The sequence below is a fragment of the Lycium ferocissimum genome, chromosome 10 (assembly GCF_029784015.1).
Source record: "Lycium ferocissimum isolate CSIRO_LF1 chromosome 10, AGI_CSIRO_Lferr_CH_V1, whole genome shotgun sequence".
Lineage (NCBI taxonomy): Eukaryota > Viridiplantae > Streptophyta > Magnoliopsida > Solanales > Solanaceae > Lycium > Lycium ferocissimum.
In genome coordinates this window covers 49,799,827-49,821,462 of record NC_081351.1, presented here as the reverse complement: position 1 = coordinate 49,821,462, position 21,636 = coordinate 49,799,827, and the positions used below count along the sequence as shown (strand labels likewise).

General features: G+C 36.8%; 2 protein-coding genes across 2 annotated transcripts; one reads left to right on the top strand and one right to left on the bottom strand.

Moving 5' to 3' along the window:
• The first annotated feature begins 394 nt into the window (after positions 1 to 394).
• Positions 395 to 21,228, top strand: LOC132034987 (uncharacterized). The gene is made up of 11 exons (XM_059425309.1): positions 395 to 823; positions 4,187 to 4,587; positions 5,798 to 5,875; positions 6,868 to 6,970; positions 7,728 to 7,816; positions 9,132 to 9,243; positions 10,868 to 10,921; positions 11,010 to 11,058; positions 18,891 to 18,991; positions 20,379 to 20,497; positions 20,574 to 21,228. Exons 1-11 carry the CDS (start codon positions 395 to 397, stop codon positions 20,914 to 20,916), a joined length of 1,878 nt encoding a protein of 625 aa, XP_059281292.1. The 3' UTR covers positions 20,917 to 21,228.
• LOC132034198 (large ribosomal subunit protein eL28z-like) lies at positions 12,224 to 12,654 on the bottom strand. The gene has a single exon (XM_059424479.1). The coding sequence runs from the start codon at positions 12,649 to 12,651 to the stop codon at positions 12,262 to 12,264; it is 390 nt and encodes a 129-aa protein (XP_059280462.1). The 5' UTR covers positions 12,652 to 12,654; the 3' UTR covers positions 12,224 to 12,261.
• Positions 21,229 to 21,636: the final 408 nt, after the last annotated feature.

Genomic DNA, 21,636 nt, shown 5'->3' with positions numbered 1-21,636 from the left:
ACATACATTAAGGCCCATTTGGCCATGAATATTGACAAAAGTAAATTTTGTTTTCAAAATTGGAGTTGTTTTTGAATATTTTTGAGTGATTTGGAGTGAAAAAAGTGAAAAAAACTTTTTGATGTTTTTCAACTTTCAAATTCCGAAAAATTCCAGAATTCGGATTCTGGATTTTTATGGCCTAACATGATTTCCGAAATTCAACTCCGAGAAAAGTAAAAAATATTCATGGCCAAACGGGGCCACTAAGAACCATATCTGTTAAGTGGTATATATCAAGGACCAAAACAATCTAATCCCTACACATTAAGGACCATTTTGATCATTTTCTCACGAGAATTGTAAGCTTCTAATCATCTCCACCCCGAATTTCCCCTGCAGAACAAGGATCGCCATGGGAGAGCATTCGAGCAGGAAGAAGAAAAGCAAACGAGAAGAAGTAGCCACTTCTTCGTCTCAATCATCTTCCGAATCCTCTGAAGAAATTGATAGCTCCTCTGACGATGAAAAGCGGCGCAAGCGTCGGCACAAACGGCGTCGCGAGGAGGAGAGGAGTCGGAGAAGCTCCTCGAGAAGCGATAAGCATAGAGAGAGGACGAAGAGAGAGAGGAAGCATAGGAAGAAGCGGAAGCATAGAGGGAGCAGTAGTAGTAGGAGATCGAAACGAGAGGGGAAGAGGAAGTATTCAGATTCGAATGAGTCGGACTCTGGTTCCGGGTCGGACAGTGATGATTCAAAGCCCAAGCGACCGAGGGAGAATCCGGAGGACGTGGTCAAAGGCATATTGCAGGAGTTCCCTACTGTAGCTGGTGATTTGGAACAGGTACTACATTTTAATTGTTCTTTTTGTAATTAGCTTTGTTATTTGTATTATTGTAGTAGTTGTTGTCTTCGTGTTGTGGTTCTTGTTATTACAACTCAATTTTTCCCATGGTATTTACTGGAGACAATGATAATCTGACTTATAGTATATTATATTAGTGATAATGGAGGAAAATACAATAATATTGGTTTAATAAAGAAAATATCATCATCAAATTTTAAAGTTAAATAGTCAATACATTTGAATTGTTGAAAGTTGTAAAAAAGTAATTTCTTGAGCATTTTGGAACGTCCCAACATGAAAAAGTGTCATGTATTTGAGGGGGGATGGATTAACAAGTTCCGTCCTCAACTTTAGTGCATTTTTCGTTGTTAGAGGATCGTTGACCAAAGTTTGTTCTTAACTAGATGTGTATTAAATCACTTTTGAAGCTTTTCATTGTTTGAGCATTACTTAACCAATTTTTGGTCCTGAAGCAGACATATATTAATGTACTTTTTGAATAGAAGATTTATATATTTAGAAACTACTCGAAAAGTAGTACTAATACATTTGAGATTCTTAATGGTAGAATTTTTTTCCTTCAACTCTTGGTAAGGGAAAATTGAAAAAGAATTTGAGACAAGGGAGTAGAAAGCAAGCAAATTGCTCTGGCTATTATCGAATAATTTAGCTTTAAGGTTGTGGTAAATAAATAAATGGTTTCACCAGAAATGTCTTTTTAATTGATGGTGTTGGATAAGATGGTTGGATGAAACTCTTTGTTTTTCTTTGCAAAGTGAGGTATGTGTTAAAACAGGCACCAAGAAGTTGCAAGGAACAGAGTCTCTGAGATGTTGTTAACAAAATGCTTATCAAAATTCATAAAGATGAAACACAAAGTCAAAATAACTCCCTTTCTACTTGCTGGAGTTGAACTTAGGAGCTGCCTTTTCTTTATCTTCTTAACAGTACACATCACATTCTAACTCTAGCTCGATAGTAGTGCTGAGTTTTGCACCAAATACAGCGACCCACATTCCCTCAATATTAAGGAATTAGAGAGTCCATGTAAAGTAAAGCGCACACAGTGTCCATGAGTTAAGCGATCTCTCTGTTTATATTCTCATGTCTTCTGACAAAGATTGCTGCAAATTACTACCTCTTTACTCTTTCTTGAAGATTTCTTGTGTTAAATTAGGTCATGTAGGAGCTTTTGAGGCAAGAATTCTGACTTTTTAGTGATGAGTTATTTTTCCAAATGAACAGCCAAAGAAAAGGTTGCTATGTGTGCATTATTTCGAGGACCTTACAAGGTGAACTAATAAATGAAGAGCTAGAATTTGTAACCTTCCAGAATATTCTATCCATAGGTTATCGCCCTGCAATACCCTAGTCTCCGTCAAAAGAAGTCACAAATGCTTGCATTAGGGTGGGTTGTCTACATTGCACCCCTTGGGGTGCGGCCCTTCCCTGACCCCGCTAAAACGGGATGCTTTGTGCACCGGGCTGCCTTTTTTTTTTTTTCTTTTTTCTTTTCTACTTTGTATTAGTGAACTATTTGGTTGTAGGCATATAAAAACACTTGTGTCCATGGGCATTCCAATGTGTATAGCAGATGGGGGAGAAAAGCCCAAAATAGTCCAACTATCTTTGGACTTCGGCTCAAAATAGTCCTTTTTCTTTACTATACTCAAAATAGTCCTTTTTCTTTACTATGGAACACTAATAGTCCACATTCTTTGATAAAGTGGTGCACGTTTAGTCTCAATCCAAACTTCCGTTAGTTTTTTTAGCGGAAATAACCTCACATGCGCCTCATATGAAATTTATTTCCTTAGAGGACAAAAAATACTCATTTTGTTAAGCAAGAACCCGATCAAATGCATTCTTCTCCCAAATTATTAAAGCCCTTTTGCTGCATAAGTCAGGCTCAATCAATCTATCTATCTAATGCAATTTAATAAAGTGTGTATTGAATCTGTGCTCTTCTGCTCATGTTAATATATAGTGATTGAACCTCATCACTGTGGGCTCAATGGATCCAACAACTGAAATTTGAGACCTAGACATCATAAGTAACTCAGCAGTAATCCTTATTAGGTAGCATTTCTTGATTACTTCACTCTTGTTGCCGCTACACTGCACTCCACATGCCAAAAAGTGCAGGAAAATTTCTAGGGAAAGAGAGATTTATTGAATGATTTATCCAAATTTTTTCAAATGCTTAAAGCTGCTTTGATATATGCATACTCGCCACTCAGTATGATGAGTCTAAGTTTGAGTCGCAGCTGGAAGTAACTATTTGTACAACAACACTTATGATATTACTTGAGTACTTGTCATCTTTCTTGTTTGTTGTTTCTAAATGGTCGAGTAAGTATGACATTGCATATTTATCTGATTCTTTATCTTCTGAAGATGATAATTAGAAGAAAAATTCTCAGTAAATAAAAAGAATAACAAGGATTTTCACATATAAAATATTTATGGCAGACCTGAAATCTAAACCTGACAAATAGCATTTCCCAGCTGGCAAGTTGCAAGTAGCTAACTGCCGTAAGAAGGGAAATGATGGTGCATTCATGGATAATTCTGATTACCATCTCCAAAATTTGTCATAGTGTTTATGACGATGAGAAGTAAATAAGGCCGCTAAAAGGCTATACGAATTCTTGATTTAAAAAAAAAAAAGAAAGGATTCTTACATTTAAATTCTAGTCATGGCCTAACATGGCATCTCATAATGATAACGAACAAAATAAGAGGAAGAGCATGGAACTCATGACTGCAATACTGACTGAACAATCGCGTGGAACCTATGTGACATGCTGCTACGTACTTTAAGTTAGAGCTTTAATCTTTATTCAATTTAAAGAGTAACTCAACAGGCTTCTTGTTTAACACAATGAGTATTTTTTGTCCTCTAAGGAAATAATCTCATATCTTCGCATGTGAGGTTTCTCCGTTAGAAACTTACGGAAGTTTGAACTGAGACTAAAAGTGCACCGCTTTATCAAAGAATGTGGCCTATATATGTAGTGCTCCATAGTAAAGAAATAGGATTATTTTGAGCCAAAGTGCAAAAGATAGTGGACTATTTTGGGCTTTTTTTCGAAGATTGGGTGACGTTCGTAGTGAACATATTATGTCGTAGATTCTCTACTTTTTTGTATCTTGCTTGTATACTGGAGATTTTGCCATTATTAAAAAATTATATATCTTATTAAAAAAACTTGTGTCCATAAGCTTCTAATCAATTGGGTCTTCTTTTGGTGCTCACTGTTCTAGGATTTTAAACCATAAGAATTTTATCTTCAAGCTTATGTTGACATATCCACTATGAGCCAAATTCAGCTAACATCTTCTGTAAATTCTATACAGCTTCTACAAATGATTGATGATGGACAAGCTGTAGATATAGGGGGTTTATCTGAAAAATTGTTGGTCAAGCGTCTGCGAAAGCTGTTCGTGTCCTTAAACCTTAAGGAAACGGGTGATCATGTCTTTCTATTACCATCAAAAGCATCTCCTACTTTGGAGACTGTTGGACCCTTAATCCGCTCCCAAAATCAACTTCAAAGTCAGGAGTTTCATCAAAATGATGAGCAATCCAAGCGATTGGATCGGGAAGTTGGACACGAAAATTGTGAAGCCAATTTGAGTTTGCCAAATGAAGAAGCTACTGATCATAATGCCAATTTGAGTTTGCCAAGTGATAATGCTACCACTTACAATGCTAATTTAAGTTTGCCTGCCGAGGAAAATACTGGCCCAAAAAAGAGGTATGTTGATCTCACCTTCCTGCACCGTTTAGCCTCTCAGCTTCATGTTATGGTTGATCGTACTTGCATGCTAACATACCTTGGCTGTTCTGGCTTTACATAAAAGGAATATGGAACATGGATAACAAGGGGGATCAAGGAAAAATATGTGGTAACTGACAAAGGGCAGCAAACGTGTAGCTGGAAACAACGATGAGAGAACTAGCAAGGAAGAGGAGGATTCAGAGTGTGATGAAGAATATGAGACAATAGAAAGAAAAAGGACTTTGTAGGGCAATCCTATAACGAAAACTGAGAAAGGAAACATTTCACCTAGAAATTTCAAGTATGCTAGCCTGCTAGGGAAGGAATGTCTTTAGGCAAATAACAGACTATAAAAGAGAAGGGCCTTAGTGCCCTTCTCTTTAATGAATAATATTGAAGACATTAGGGACCCCAATCAGTTTCTTTTAAGGGATGTTCATTGCAAATGAGTTCTGTTTCTGGAAAGGGTTTTGGTCATCAAAATGGAATGGAATCAAGGGTTTTGATCACATTCAGACACATAATGACACTCAATGGAAGGTTAACAAGTGGGGCAAATAGGAAAGGATGTCTGGTTGCAGTGTGATTACTCGTGACGGAAAGAATTTCAGACTCACCAAGTATTACTTTGTAACATCATTACTTTCTGTTTATGAACTCCATCTTCATAAAATGGAGTCCCTCCCTACACAATCATAGAACTATAATTAGACATACACTTAGTTTTTGGTACTTTACCAGTATGTAACTAAGTTTGATAAATCTAGTTAACTTTTTGACTTTACAAATTGTAAAAGGCAGGCTTAGCTCAACTATGAGAAGGTTAGTCAACATGGTTTCCTCCTCCAAATTTGTAATATTACATAGATAAAACTCCATACCAAGTTACCAACCCCCCAATGACAAGGCGAATACAACAACAACATCATACCCAGTATATTTCCACAAGTGGGCGGGATCTCCTTTTTAAAAAAGGAATGTAGTTTCTAATTCTTATTTTCCTTCTTGATAAAACACAAAAGAAAAAAAGGATTGCAGTTTTCCTTCTTTTACCTGAGAAAATAAAAGGCGGTGATGGTTGAGTAGGTGGTTTCTTCATTTTATTTTCTGTGTTCTTCTTTTTTCAAGACTGCATTCTAGTCCTAAGTTGTCTTAAGTTCATTTAATCTCTTTTGCGCTTGTGCAGGGTGGTTGGCCCTGCAATGCCTTCTGCAGAATTGCTTGCTGCTGCAGCTAAGTTGACTGAAGCACAAGCGGAGCTGAGGTATCCTTTATTCTCCAGTGCAATTTATTGCCTCACTTAGAGATGTACTTGTGGACTTGGTTTTTTTTACACTAACCGACACTATTGGTATTGCTGAAGAGTAACTCTTAACTGTATTTGCAATGTGCTCAAGGGAGTAGATAATTGATTCTTTACTTAGCCTAATCAACTAGACCTTTTTACGACAGTGATATCAACGTGTCGCGTCGGATGCATTTAAATCTATGTTGCTCGGACTCGGGTGCAGTTCGGATTCATCATATAAATTTTAGGATTCAGGGTATGGATTCGAGTGCGAATACAGGTGCTGGGATATGGCCAATAAATGTATATTGCAACATATAAAGTATATATTTTGATTAATTAAAGTTACTGAACTAAAACTAATAAAATTTAATTCTTTATAAACCCCTAATTTTTTTCATAAGATATCTCGCATTATAGCAAAGCATTCTCATACTTTATAACTCTCTCTCTCTCTCTCTCTCTCTCTCTATATATATATATATATATATATATATATATATATATGACATAAACCCAAAAATCAAACCAAATGCTCAATTAATCTATAGTTCTCGGTCATAGATGTAGTCAAAGCACCGGAGGTAAGTTGATCAAAGTGGATCCCCCACACACACCCAGCCCCATGTCATGCTGACACGGGCGTGGCAGGGATTTTGAAGAGTCCGAGCAACTTTGATTTAAATCTGTCCCTTCAGAAAATTTTCAGTTCAGAGATGGAACAACAGATTGGTTTTAACACATTAATACAAAGAGTACTATGAGCTTATTGGATTATCTCACGGTTTTTTTTTTTTTTTTTTTGATGAGCCTCTTTTTTGTTGTCTCTACCAGCACTTCTTTCTCTCTGAAGTCTTATAGTTATCCCTTCCACATCTAAGAAGCTTCAAATAACCGTTTTAGGATGTCATATATGTCATACCAGACTAAAGTGAACTGCACTAAGTGTCTCTGACAAATGTTTCCAGGGATGTTGAGCTGGAAGAAGATACTGAATTTTTTATAGGACCTCCACCTCCTGCTTTGGTTACTGAGACAGAATCAGCAAACGACGCCGAGCGTTTTGAAGAGGTTCTTCCTTCATCCTCTTCTCTTCCCTATTGGTCCATCTGTTGTCTTTTTCTCTTTCTCCTTAAAATCATACTTGGGTGATCTTTCTTAGTACCTTCAATTGACATAATTACGTTTGAAATTTGATTTGATAAACACCTGTTCAAACAAAGTAATCCAGTTGTATTGTTTTAAGATTATTTGACATTCCTTTTAGTTTAACCAAACCAAATGGAACTAGCCCTCTAGATTTACAGGTATCTTGAATCAACCCCCATATGAGCCATTAAAAAAGCAAAGAAGAATCGGCCATGCGGTGTTTATATGGTACTATAATTTGTATTTGTTTTTGAAAGGAGTGGAATTTGTACTCTTTCTTACTTTTCAAAATCCAACAGTTTTGTTTTGTTTGTTTGCTTGTTGCTCTCTCTCTCTCTATTAGAAATTTGATTTGCTAAAAAAGAATTGCTAAAAGTTAACCTTTTGTTTTATTTTCTCGTCGGCACTTCTGAACTTCTCTTGGTTTTCCACTTTTCCTTCCCCATGCTGTTTTTTCACCTCTGTTCTGCTGTCAACTTCTAGTGTTTTGGGGTTCTGAATATATGATATTTAGTGAAGCCTGCCCTTTTCACAATTTGTACACTGTTAGTTGTGGGTCTGGGTTTGGTTTACGTTCATGACAGATATTTTGGTTAAGCTGAGTTGAGAATCTTGCTTTTCTATGTAACTCTTTGTTGACAATCTTAGTTGTGTGTAACTAGTACTTTTACTTGGTCAGGTTACAAGAATCATGGGAGCAGATGCAGACAACTCATATGATGTTTTGGGTGCGAACAGAAATATGTTGAGTGATAACATGAAGAAAAGGTAAATTGCTTGCTTGTTTGTGCAGAGCTGTAGTTTTTTTTTTTTTTTTTTTTTTTTTTTGTGTTTTTTAAAAGATTAGGTTAGCATCTGTAGGTTAGAATTCAGTCCGTGAAATTATTGATGTCTTAGTATATAAGCTTATTGTCTGCATACGGTCTTCAATTTCTCGAACTTGGTCCAGTAGATGAGCTAAGTTGCTCCAGACTTTCCCTTGCTTTAAAAACCTGAATAGTCTTGCTGCTTAAATATACTGAACCCAGTCAGCAGCACATCTCCCATCTCCTGGAGAAGCTGCTGAACAGCTGTGAGCCGCAAGTTTCCTGGTGGACGGTAGTAATAATGCTCCCTGATGGCATGTCATATGTTACTTTCTGACAGAATCAAACTTACAAGTTACAAGTAATGAGTAATGGTACAGGTGCATCGATCTTTTGGCCTTGATCTGAGTATCTAGTGTTTTGAGGGCTGGGGATGAAACTGAATGTGAAGTTTGAAGTCTATATATAGATATTTTGTATCACTAGCTAATTTAAATCACTGTGTAATACTGAATATATTGAGTCAGTGAATACTGTAAATATTAAATTAAACTTCTATTGATGAAAAGAACATTAAGTTACACTTCTGAATGTCTTCACTGAATGTTAAATTCAATTTGCATATCTCGGTGTATAGGTAATGTCTAATATGCAAAAAACTTCCTTTTGGTTTTATATTATTTGTTTAAAATATGTCATTTTAAAATAAAGCTTTTAAGTATATCCTGAAAATTGTAAAGGGGAGTGTCGTCCAAATCATCGGTCCTGTACTAGATGTAGCTTTCATCATGTTTGCTTTCATATTTGTTTGTATATTATTTTTAGATATGTTATTTTACACCTATTAATTTGCGATTTTTATTTTCAGTGGTAAGTCAAGTTGCTTTCATTTAAATTTTTAAAGCATTTTGCCTTCACATACTTCTAGTTGGGGAGGAGTTGAATGGATGATACAATTACAATCTTTGGATTATATATCCAGCTGTTCCCTGAGACAACTGTATATTTTGATGATTATATACACGGTTGTGGCGCGACACGCTTATATCATCACTATAAATTGGAATTTTACCCACAAGTTGTTAACTTGAATCAGTGGGACCATTATTTGTTTCTTCCTTGTATTGATGGTGTAACTACTCCTATTGGTATGTGAACCATGGATGTGGATTACTCACCAGTCGACTGTTAACTTGTAGCTGCCGTTGTCAGGCATGCTGCTAAATGCACCTTTAAACTCTGTCCTCATTCATTTGTTATTTTGGTGTGTGTTTTAGGTACTGGAAGTTGTCTCTTATGGTGCATCCTGATAAATGCACTCATCCTGAAGCTCACCAAGCGTTTGTCAAGCTGAACAAAGCCTATAAAGATTTGCAAGATCCAGATAAAGTGAGTAATTATGTGATACCATCATTTGTTTTCCTCACAAATTTTGTTATGTGAACAGAAGCTTTTTTTTTGTTTGAAACTACGTGAAGAGAAGTTTCTTTAAGGTCTGGCTTAAAACCGGTGTTGATTTTCTAGTAGCAAGGTTAAATGCAGATTTCTTTCATTTATTTCTTAATATCCGACGCCAAATGGACATTTTTTCTGCGCCAGCGTAACTGCTTCTAGTCATTTGGGTATAGATACTAGTCCCATATATTTTGTTTCCAGATGTTTAATATTTCCAAAATTTGTAGTTGGTTTGTGCTGAATCTTTTCAAGTAACCTGGTTAATTTTGAGGATGGACCATTATTTCAATATGGTTCTTATCAAATTTGCCTTAGTGTTTTTTAGGACAGCTAAGTTGGATTGGCCGTATGCTGTGTGAATCAATTATTTTGGTATTGTTTTTCGTTCTTGCTGTCATGGTATACATTTATTTGGTTGAGATAAGAGATAAATGATTTTTGTGCTTTCACTAACATTTGAAAATATTCTTTAAGTGCATCATCCCAATTTTAAGCCAAATTTTTTTGATGCGATTGGCATAATTTAGCAATTAGCATCAGTGCCGCTTTCTGCTTACTAATATGTGACTTTTTCGGCTTATCATTTTACCTTGGAGTTGATAGATTCTGAAATTCTGTAGTTTAAACAATGAAATAGAGAAGCTTATTAAAAAACTGAAATAGAGAAAGAAAAGAACTAGGATATACAGAAGTGAAGACTTCTGCCTACTGGAGAAGTTGAAATTTTTTTTAAGACTTGCTGTCATTTCAACTTATAAGAAAAACCACTAGAAGTTATGAAGGCTGAATATCATGTACCTTATTTCTATCATTCTATGCCATATTGCATGTCTAGTCATGCGACAAGTTTAGTATTTAGTTTGTCAAAAAATGTCAGAAGTCAACAAAGATGAAGTGGTTCCTTTTTTCCCCCATGCAATCTTTATTATTTATTCAGGGTACGATAATATGTTTTCAAGTATGTATCCCTCCATACGGTCTTGCATCTTCTACATTGACAAGTAACACTCAAACATGGATTCATCTTCTATTCTGGTTTTAGAAGGAAATTAAGAAAGCTAAAATTTATTTGGCTTCCTTGTTTCCACACAATAAACAATCTGGCACTGACTTATGCTCTCATATTTTGATAGAAATTAAAATGCTTAGGCAGGAAATCTTACTTTTGCAGGAAATTGAAAACTGTATTAGAGAAGATTCCTCAGCTGGATCAGGTGTCAGGTTTTCCCCCTAGGGGTGGCAGTTCTAGATGTATCTGCTACTCGATCACTTTCACCTGACTTCGTTGATTCGTAATTTAAAAGATTTATCATTGAGAAAATCAGCAGCATATAACCACTCAGAATTAACACATCGAAAATTTAACTTGCTGTGATTTGATGCAGTAACATCAGGCATTCCTGTTATTGTGGCCTACCATTGTTTCATTCAGTTCCTTAAGTTTATTTTGTAACTTTCTATATTATGCAGAACATTTACAGCATTACAATTCTTTATTTTGGGTTTCCAAATGTTGCTTTCATTTAACTTATCAAGAAGATGTTGTTTCCTTTTGTAGAGGAAAGTGTTGGATGAGAAAATAAAGCGCAAGGAAGAACAAGAGGAAATTAAGGTACAATTTTTTTGTGTCCCATGGGGTATAAAGATAACTCAAAACGTTCTTGACAACAAGTCTGTTAACACAAGATTTGGTTCTGTAGGCAGATTTACAAGCTATGCGTGAAGCGGCCCAATGGAGACGTCTGCAAGGTTGGTCCATTTTGCTAAAACACGGTTTATCATTTATTTTATTCTACTCTCTAGGTCAAATTTTTATGTGATTGGTACCTAATGGTACCTAATTTTTTATTCAACTTCTCTATTGCTTAATCATTTGTGAATTCAATCTATGTTGATCAGACCCTTCAAAATTTTCGCCGCACCCATGTCAATCTGACACGATTTGGGTGTGGGTGTGTGACTACGGTATTAACACAAGGAAATCAAAAGTAGACTTAGATAAGAAGATAGTAATAGAATAAGAAAAAAAAGGAGAGAATTCCAGTAAAGGAGGCATCTAGTCAACCCAAGCAAGTATATATCAACCCACTAATTAGCATTCAATTACTAGAATAGAACCAAGGAGGAAAAGAAGTTGAACTCATACGTGAATACTTACTAGAAGAATTACCATGTTGATAGCTTTTTGGATTTTGTTAGCTCCTTGACTCTCATTTAGCAGAGTTCACGGTGGCATACTTTTGACTGTTTTGCAGGTCTTTTAAGTCTTTTAGCTTCGTGTAGCTATTATTTCTGTCACTTTGTAATCATGCATCTTCTTGATGCCTTTCTAATACAATTTACTTACTTTACCCAAAAAATAAATAAATTAGAGAGGTTCAGGGAAAATTCCTTTAAGTGAGGCTCTCTCAAGGGAGTTCTTCATCAACAATCCATCATAAACTAATGAGCTAAAACCCTAAGGATTCTATTTATACTACTCCCTATGTCCCAATGTATGTCACACTCTTTCCTGTTTAGTCCGTCCCAAAAAGCCCCAAAAAGCCTTTCTGTATGTAGTAACAATTCAACTTTAAGCTTTCCACTTTGCCCTTAATGAGATGATTTATAGCCAAACAAATATCTATTGCTTATTTTAGACCACAAATTTCAAAAGTCTTCCTCTCATTCTTAAACTTCGTGCCTAGTCAAACACCTTCACATAAATTGGGACAAAGGGAATACTAGCTAAATAATGGGCTTGGGCCCAAGTAAAAAGCCATAAGTTTTTTTAAATCTATTTAGTCCAAAAGCACGGGCCAAGATGCTTCCCAATAGATTTTTGAAAAGAAAGGTTAAAATATAAAATTTAAAACCAAAACGTTGGTACTTAATGACAGGAGGACAATGCATTACAAAGCACAATGTAACACTTCATGCAACTCTAGGCCTGTTCCTCTTCTTGATGCCAGACTAGGCGACCTTGAGACTCCTGTTCACAACACTCAACCTTGCAAGGGCTGCCTTATTCAGATCTTGCCTGTAATAGTTGTCCGCGACCTGATTCCTTACAGCCTTGGCCATGCTGCGGAATTCCATCTTCATCGCAGATTTATTCAGCAAACTTGAAGGCTTGTTCTGTTTCTTGGTCTTCGTTGTAGCAAGCAACACAGATTGATCTTTGCCTCCTGGCTGGATAGTCACAGTTTGCTTGTTTACTGGGCCAGAGTGCTTGTAGGAGTGAAGATTGTTACGCTCTTTGCTAAACACAACACCAGCGGTACCATTACTGAACTCTTTCACTGAAAAGGAGTTATTCTTCTTCATGATTTCCCACACTAGTTGCCCTGGAACATTTGCCATTTTTCACACCCCAAATGGGTTCCTAGGGTTTTGCTGTGGTGGCTTGATGGAGATGCAAAGAGCAAAAAAGCCATAAGTTGAGGGTCTAACTTATGGCCTTTCAGCTTAAAAAGCTATTTATGTTTGATCAAGTAGTTTGCCTTATTTGTTATCAGAAAAAAAAAAGTAATTTGCCTTATTATACCTTACATGATTTTGTAATCCCCAAAGTACTCTTCCTTCACTACAGCCTAACTCCACCTTTCTTTTAGTTCTTCCATGCCTTGTTGCTTGGACTACACTCTGGCGCTTCTGACCAGATAATAGAAATTCTATTTGCAGCGCAAACAATAATCATTTGTAGGTTGATCCGCCATTGATTGTGATATTTATAATGGTAGCTATAATAGTAGTCTTTTCACGATAAACTTTTGTCATTCCGTCGCCCGCTAGGTTTGAACTACAAATGGTTGTAATTTTTAGGGAAAATGCACAAAAACACCCTCAAACTTGTATCGGATTATCAGTAACACAGTTATACTTTGCTGGAGTCCTATTACCCCCCTAAACTATTTTAAACCGGAATATATACACCCATGAGTGATGACATGGCATAGCAAGTGTGCTCACTCGCTTGTAAGAATGTGTGAGGCAAAAAAATAAGTCAAAGTTGACTATTTTGCACGAGTGTACTTTCTTCATTGGATCTTATTAATTAGATACAATTAATAAATTATAATCACTCTCTCTCTAACCTCTTCTCCTCTTTTTCACCTTTCACACTCAGCCATGGAAATCACATAATTGCCCCCCACCCATCCCCTGGCTCTTCTTCTTTCCCCATTTCTCACCCACAATATTCTTTTCTCATTTTCAACACTTCCAAAATCTCCTCTAAAGACACCCAGCATACATAAGAAAGAAAAGGGAAACACTCTCAATTTCTTCTTCATCTCGCCGGAAATATTTTCCGATAACCGCTTAATCATTTCTCGGTACATAATATATTAAAAATTTAATGTAAAGTACAGTTAAAATGGATAGTTTGCTTTTAGATCTCATTTATCACCAAATTAATTTAATTTGTCTCACCCAATTATCACTAAAATCGAATTATTGACACATGGAAGGGAAAAACTCAGACCAATAACAAGTGTGTTTTGCAAATTTATAAGTATCACTTATCAATTACCATAAAAGATCCCAATTAACTTCTAAGAATGGGTTATCCCCCTTTAACCATGTTAGCCGAGGAAGACAAGATGACGGAAGGCTCGCTATTAGTTGGATATTTAAGAGATCAGTTTGGGATTATTCTCTCTCTTTTCATGGCTGCTGAAAAAAAAGATGGGCTCTGGTGGTTTGATCGATGTCATTTGGTGGAAGAAGAAAAAATACATGAAAAAAAAAAAAAAAAAAAAAGATGGGCTCTGTCAATCGGGTAGCTGACCTTCCAACACTAGCTATGATCCTTGGCTGCCAATTGGGATCACTTCCAACAATCTACTTAGGAATGCCACTTGGTGCTAAGAGCAAATCCATAGGGATCTGGAATGAGGTGATTGAGAGATGTGACAAGAAGCTAGCAAGGTGGAAAAGTCAGTACCTGTCTCTAGGTGGCAGATTAACTCTTATTAGTTCAGTCCTTGATGCCCTCCCCACCTACATGATGGGTTTTTCCCCCCTCCCCAAATGGGTGGAGGACAGATTAGACAAACTGAGGAGAAATTTTTTGTGGCAAGGCAACAAGGACAGAAGAAGCATGAATCTAGTAAAATGGGAAGTGGTAACTCTCAGCAAGAAGCAAGGAGGTCTGGGTATCAGGAATCTCAGTTTTCACTATCAGAGTTTACTTCAAAAATGGCTATGGGGATTCAGTTCGGAAGACACTACATTATGGAGAATATTCATTGCTCATAAATATGGTTTGTTAAACCAATGGACAACAAATGTGGTCACATCCACTTATGGGACCAGTACTTGGAGAACCATCAGGAACTACTGGCCAACTTTCAACAGCAACATTTGCATCGAAATTGGCAATGGTTTGAAAGCTGCTTTCTGGGATGATGCATGGACAGGTCAAAACTCTCTGAAGAGTATTTTCCCTGATCTCTACTTGATTAGCCTTCAACAACAAACCAAGACCAACCTGGTATGGGACCATCAAGGATGGAATCTGCTTTTCAAGAGAGCACTAAACGATTGGGAGATTGATAAGTAGCCGAGCTATTACAAACTTTGGAACCCTTCAAGATTACTCCAGATATACCAGACAAACCAAAATGGATGTTAAATAGTAAGGGCTTTTCCACTGTCAAGTCTGCCTACTGGAATTATAATCATAGAACCTCCATCACAGTGGTGTGGCCTTGGAAACTCATTTGGAAAATCAAGATCGCCCTAAAGGTCTCTTGCTTTGCTTGGTTAGTGGTTAGGAAAGCATGCCTAACACATGAAAGGCTACAAAGAAGAGGTTTTCAGATTTGCTCATGATGTTTACCTTTTGGATTAGATGTGGAAACAAATGACCACCTTTTCATTCATTGCAAGACAACCACAAATCTGTGGTACATGTTTTTTTGTATTCTTGGTGTTAGTTGGGTCATGCCTAAAACTACTTTTGAACTACTCAACAGTTAGCAAGGGATTGGCAACAGAAATGGAGAAGAGAACTGGAGGCAGCTAATCCCTGCTTGCATTTGCTGGATAGCTTGGAAAGAGAGAAATTTAAGACTTTTTTAAGACAAAGTCAAATTGTATACATAACTTATTGGGGGATATAGGGGATTTGATAGATTTTATAGGTAAATTGTAATGGTATAGCAGACTAGTTTTAGACTAGCTTTTGACAGCTTCACCATGGCTCTTTTTATGAGCTTGTAATTACCCCTTCAGCACTTCCTGGTGCTGCTTTTGGATATGAATACAAGATGTTACCTTTATCAAAAAAAAAAAAAAAAAAAAAAAAAAAAAAGAAAGAAAGAATACATGAAAAGAAATAAAGAAGAAAAAGAAAAAAGTATGGCGCGTGTATACACTACACAATAAAGGTTTGGGTGAGACATTTTAAGGGTGTATATATTTCGGTTTAAAATAGGTCCCGGGGGGGGGGGGGGGTGTTAATAGGACCCCTGCAAAATATAAGTGTGTTACTGATTATCCGACACAAGTTTGAGGGTGTTTTTATGCATTTTCCCTAATTTTTATATGTATATTGCTGCATATATTTTGTATTTACATATTTCAGTCAAATAAGTAATTATTATATATTATTTAAATAAATTATTTATTTTTATTAAAAATATTTTTTAAAATCAATTTACAACCATTGGAAATGAGAAACAAATTAATTTTTATTTGGATTATTTAAAAATAAAATGTTGCAACAATAAGGTCTTCTTTTGCGTTAATAGCTTTAACGGACCAACAAGGGTTGTGGTGTAGTGGCTGGTACTACTCCATCCTTAACCAAGAGGTCTCGAGTTCGAGCCCCCTTGGGTATGGAGTCACCATTGTTAGGGAGTGCTTTGCCCCCCAATGTGGGACTACCCGGCACGAATCTGGGTTTAGTCGGGCTCTAATGCGGGTACCGGACACCGGATGGGAAACCAAAAAAAAAAAAAAAAAGAAAAAAGAAAAAAAAAGCTTTGAGGGAACTTCAACCATCTTTTACTGAACTCAACTGTTTATTTTCAGTTCCGTAGTTGTATCCAAACTCGTTAAGCTTATTGATAAATTCATCGCCAACACTTAGAAAGTGTCTTTCAGCACTTGGTGCTTAAAAGCTACTTAATTTCAGCTTATCTAGACGTACTCTAGCACTCATATTAATCTGCTTATCTAGACGGACTCTAGCACTCAATATTAATTGGTGTCTATCTTGAGATTGCTGTGAACATAATGCATAGATCAAATTTAGTGGTGTTAAAGACTAGTTAAATACAATAATGTGCTTTCTGTCGAACAGCTCAAGCTGTTAAATGAGGTGATACACAAAATTCGACGTAGTAGTGGAGCAAGTTTTCTGATTATGGTAAGATATATATTAAAGGAAAAAGGCATTAGGGCGGTACGAAAACCGTAATTACAGGAAAGGAGGACAGTAGAACCAACTATGAAATCCTAACAATTACAATGCACCTATCACGTCTACTAAGGATTCTGCTTCCTCTGCAATACTTTCTTTACACCAATAACGAAACAGAAGAAAGCACTTCATCATAAAATACTGCTTCTATCTTCAAAAGATCTTAAATTTTCGTGCTTCCATACCATCCACCATATACAAGCAGGAACCAGTCTCCACCATTTCTTATTTCTGACTATACCCCCTTTGCAATTCCAGCTCCTTGACAGGTCACTAGTGTTGGGATACACCATTTGAGACCCACAATATTAAGAAAGAGTTGTCATAAAAGGCCAGCAGATGGCTATTGGATTCTGTTTCGGAACCACGTAGTGAGCATCTACAACATAATTGGAACCCCCTTCTCCTTAAGTTCTCGAGTCAGGCAGAGGCTTCTTTTGCCACCTAACCATGAAAAACATAGGACCTTTTTGAGCCTCAACTTTCCAAATGTATCTCCAAGGCCACTCTGCTATTTGTTGGTCCACTTTACAAACTGTGTGATAACTGATAAGCAGACTTCACAGAAAAGGCCCCATCTTTACCAGGTCTGCTTTTTTTTTTTTTTTTCCAATCAAGTACGTATATTCATTCATAAACATGGCCAAACTGGACGTATACAGGGGGTACACCAAAAAGTAAAGAATCTACAAAATATGATTCTCTACAAACTCCGCCCAATCATCTATATGACAAGGAACTTTCTGTTTACACCAAAAGAAATAAGGGAAGGGAGACTACTTCTCAACTGAGATAAGCTACTCCTTCAAAAGCTCTCCTATTTCTCTCTCTCCAAGATACCCACATTAATGCAAGCGGAATCATATTCCAAGCCCTTCTTCGTCTCCTCCTTCTCCTGCTCTTCCAACTGAACATGAACCCTTTCACAGATTTTGACATTGCCCAAGGAGTGTCAAACCACCTGAACATATCCCACCATAATCTCATGGTAAGCCCGCAATGTAGAAGGAGATGATCCCAGTCCCCGTCCACCACCTTACACATATAACACCAACTGATGCAGACAACCTTCCTCTTTGTAAGATTTTCTGCTCAAAATCACCCCTCTAGCGGCGAGCCGCTAGCCAAGTGAAAAAACACACTTTCCTCGACACACTTGGAACCTATATTGTATTACATGGGAAATCAACCCAAAATTTTCTCATAAAAGGACTTCACCGAGAACACTCCATTGTTTCCCAAGCCCCACTACTGCTTTCTCCAGTAAAGCTTACTAGAAGTTTCTGTGAGCCCTTTGAATTCTTCCAGAGTCTTAAACAATTCCACAACTCCTAATTCCCAGTCATTTAGAGCCCTTCTAGAAGTGATATTCCACCCTTGTTGACCCCAGATTGTATATAGTCTTGCTTCAGGGGAGATGCAATGTTTATAAATCAGGGCCTACCCAATTGTTAGCCCAGAATAAAGTTTTCCTACCATTACCACATTGATGATGGAGTTGGCTGCAATAGTATCCCAGTGTAATCTGATAGATTTCCAAACTTCAATACCATAGGGGCTGCTGACACTCTCTGAACACTATATCCCATCTTTGCTCATATCTGGCTTGATTACCCTTCTCCATAAGCATTTTCCTCTGAATTATATCTCCAAAGCCCCTTTATCATTAGACTGCTGTTGTGAGCCTGCAGATTTATAATGCCTAATCGCCCTCTTTACTTGCTAGTGATCAGGGACTTACAATTTACCAAGTGAATAGCCTACTTTTCTTTGTTGCCTTGCCAAATAGTGTTCCTTCTTAGGGCGGTAATTCTCTTCCTTACCTTGCTAGATAGTGGGTACAAGGACATTACATAAGTAGGTAAAGCATCTAGAACACTGTGACCAGTCATAATATTTGTGTGGCTGTAAGGCTTTTGAAACTTGTGGTCTTAAACATGCCATAACATTTGGGTGGCTATAAAAGCCTGTCATTCAGGGTAAATAGAGTTCGAGGTCGTTCTTTTTGGAATAGATTTAAAAGGAAATATCACATAAACTGGAAAAACGGGAGTAATTATTATGGTTCATTATGTTCTTCTTTTGGGGATAAGTTGTGGTCCAGTATGTTTATAACATGCGATTTGACGGCGGAGAATTTCTTTTCAATTGGAATTACTATTGGCTTCAGGTATCTCCATGGAAGGTGATGATCTGCTGTTAGCAGAGATGGAGGTCAAAGTTGCACCAAAAAGAGACGAATGGATGACGACACTGCCTCCTGAAAGAAAAGTAAGGTCTTCTTTCTTCCACTCAATTTTGAAGGATGTCCTTTTGCTGCTTTTCTTTAAGATTTGACAGATCATACTTGGTTCTATTTTTAGATGTGCTAGCCAAGATGCATAATTGCTCATCTAATTGATGTACTACTAGTCATGGCGGCACAATTGATGCATTTTGCATATTTAAATATGACATAAAGGGTTAAAATACACTCGTAAAAAAAAAAAAAAAAGAAGAGAATGAATTTTAAAACTGGGTTGGTGGAATCTAGTACACAGGCCAAGACAAGTCATTGTTTAAATGTTGGGGATTTATTGATAGTATATATATACGCACACACAAGTACTTTGATATTGGGTAGTTATTTTGCTAATCCATAACTGACACTAGGTTGGGATTGAGGTGTAGTTGGTTGATCCAATATTGGTTGGCTATTTCCGATTTAATTTCTAACTGCCAGTGCCTTAGCTTGAAGTAAAACCTGATGTGACTGGCTTCTGCCTATATACCTGTCCTATTGCTCCCTAGCCCTTTTATAAATTTTGGTATGTCTTGGACATATTAGTTTATCCAGGCTTCAGGTCAACAATAATTTCAAACTTCTTTTGACCTACAGGGTGCCTCTGTCAATCATCACCTATTAGACTCCTAAATGGCCTATATTATTATTCAGCACCATACCCTAGTCTAAAGCTGAATCAATTAATGATGTCAAATTTAAACTGCATCATCATATTCAGCTTCTTCATGGAGACTAAGGTTTTGTGCTGGTTGTCAAAGTTACCAAGAGTTGTGTCTTTTACTTCAATGCTTCCTCCAAACAACCACATACAGGTCAAGCATTGGTATATTTGCGCCTAAATTTCTTGAGCCATCTCTTCTTTCAATAAGCTTTTCACTCGTCTGGCCCTCTTTGCTGCCTTAGGTAACCCGGACAGGTTTTGGACCCATCATAAGCATGCTTCTCACATTATGGGTTCAGTGACCCTGTAATAACCCAAAACCATATCTTAGTTGCTGAAAAGGAATTGATATTGAACAAGCATCTAATAGAAGGAAAAAAAAAATGGAATGGGAAGCTATGGCTCTTTGAAGTTCGTTCAATGGCAGCACCAGCTTCTTTCCCGTATGAATTCCAGTATTTTGTTCACTACCCCGAAGTAATAAGAAATAGTAATTTTAATAAAATAAGAATATATGTAAACATACATATAAAAGTTCTTGAATACATAATGTGTGTTGTACATTCACTATATAGTGGTGGTCCAAAAGTTAGACAACATGAAATCCTTGGCTAATTTCTGAATGAGAAACTGTTTCCTTGAGAAGTGTTTTTCCTTTCTTTTTACTTCATGAAACTCTGCATGATGTATTCCATGACCGATTGTCTACTCAGACTGGCGTTGTGAGCATGCACTCAACGACGAGCTTTAGCAAGAGCTCGAAAGAAGGTCGTGGTGATACTAGTGCCTGGACAGACACCCCATCAGATCGAGCTCAGAAAGCGAAAATGAAGTATGTTCATCCTCTCTTATTTAGATCTTCCAGCTATGGTATTAGATATCTAGGTTTAATTATTTTGCATTTTCAGTTATTTGGAAGCCTTCAATGAGGCTTCAGCACTTGCTTCAAAAGAACTACAAGAAAAGAGTAGAGCAAGTGTCGATGCTGAACTGGTGGAACAGTACAATAAAGCGAGACGATCAAAATCTATGGTAGAAAAGCACCAAGAGAAAGCACGGACCAAGTCAAAGAAAAAATCTAAGCAGGAATCGGTGACAGAAGAATGGGAAGGAAATCATCCATGGAAACCTTGGGATCGTGAGAAGGATTTGACAGCCGGAAGGCAAAATGTTAAGCTTGATGCTGCGGACATGTCTCAAGGTCTCACATCCAGATTTTCTTCTGGATCCTTCCAAAGGAACTTCCTCTAGAAGAGATGTGGTCGTCTTCGATGTTTGTATTTGTGTTGGCCCTTGTAATTTTATAGCTTGAAAGAGATTTCTTGAACGTGCATCCTCAAGTAGGTCCATCAATTTTACATGTAGGGATGTATGTGTATCGATCGAGCTGCAGCTGATAAGTTGCAGAACAAATTGTTGTTTGAGCTTTTTTATTTCTCTTTAAAGCATAGATGAGAGAATATCTGATCTCATCTTTACTCATACCAGTTCAAAAAAGACACATTCCCTTCATCCTTTCACTCAATCAATTTCGTTGAATGAAATTGAAACCTCTTCTTTTTTCGTTTAGTGAAATGCAACATAGATTAAAAAAAGTAGTTCAGCACATAAAGGAAGTGATCGTGATAACTCATTCCACAACATCTCGACTGTTCGACATCCTATTTTGTTCTGTTTTGCTTTCAAATTATTTCTCCTTCTAATAGCTTTGATAAGCTAAGAAAGCTTACCAGTTACTATTTTTTTTTATAATAAAAAGCTTCTAATATCATTATGATCATTGTTACACATACTATAATAGCACTGTTCTTATCAACAGTCATTATCGCTTATTATTATTTTATTATATTATTATTATCTTCATTTTAATTTTATAAAATCAGGGTCGTATTTTGCCATTTTAACTCATCTTTTGCTAAAGGCATCATATTTTATTCGTTCAGTCGAACGATAAAACTTTTTATACTTTAT

What these genes read in the sequence shown, in the direction of transcription:
- LOC132034987 (XM_059425309.1), top strand. Translation starts at nt 395, where the DNA reads ATGGGAGAGCATTCGAGCAGGAAGAAGAAAAGCAAACGAGAAGAAGTA. An exon ending in ATTTGCAAGATCCAGATAAA is followed by an intron (nt 9,244 to 10,867) that starts GTGAGTAATTAT and finishes TTCCTTTTGTAG; the next exon opens with AGGAAAGTGTTGGATGAGAA. An exon ending in AAGAACAAGAGGAAATTAAG is followed by an intron (nt 10,922 to 11,009) that starts GTACAATTTTTT and finishes TTGGTTCTGTAG; the next exon opens with GCAGATTTACAAGCTATGCG.
- LOC132034198 (XM_059424479.1), bottom strand. Translation starts at nt 12,651, where the DNA reads ATGGCAAATGTTCCAGGGCAACTAGTGTGGGAAATCATGAAGAAGAAT.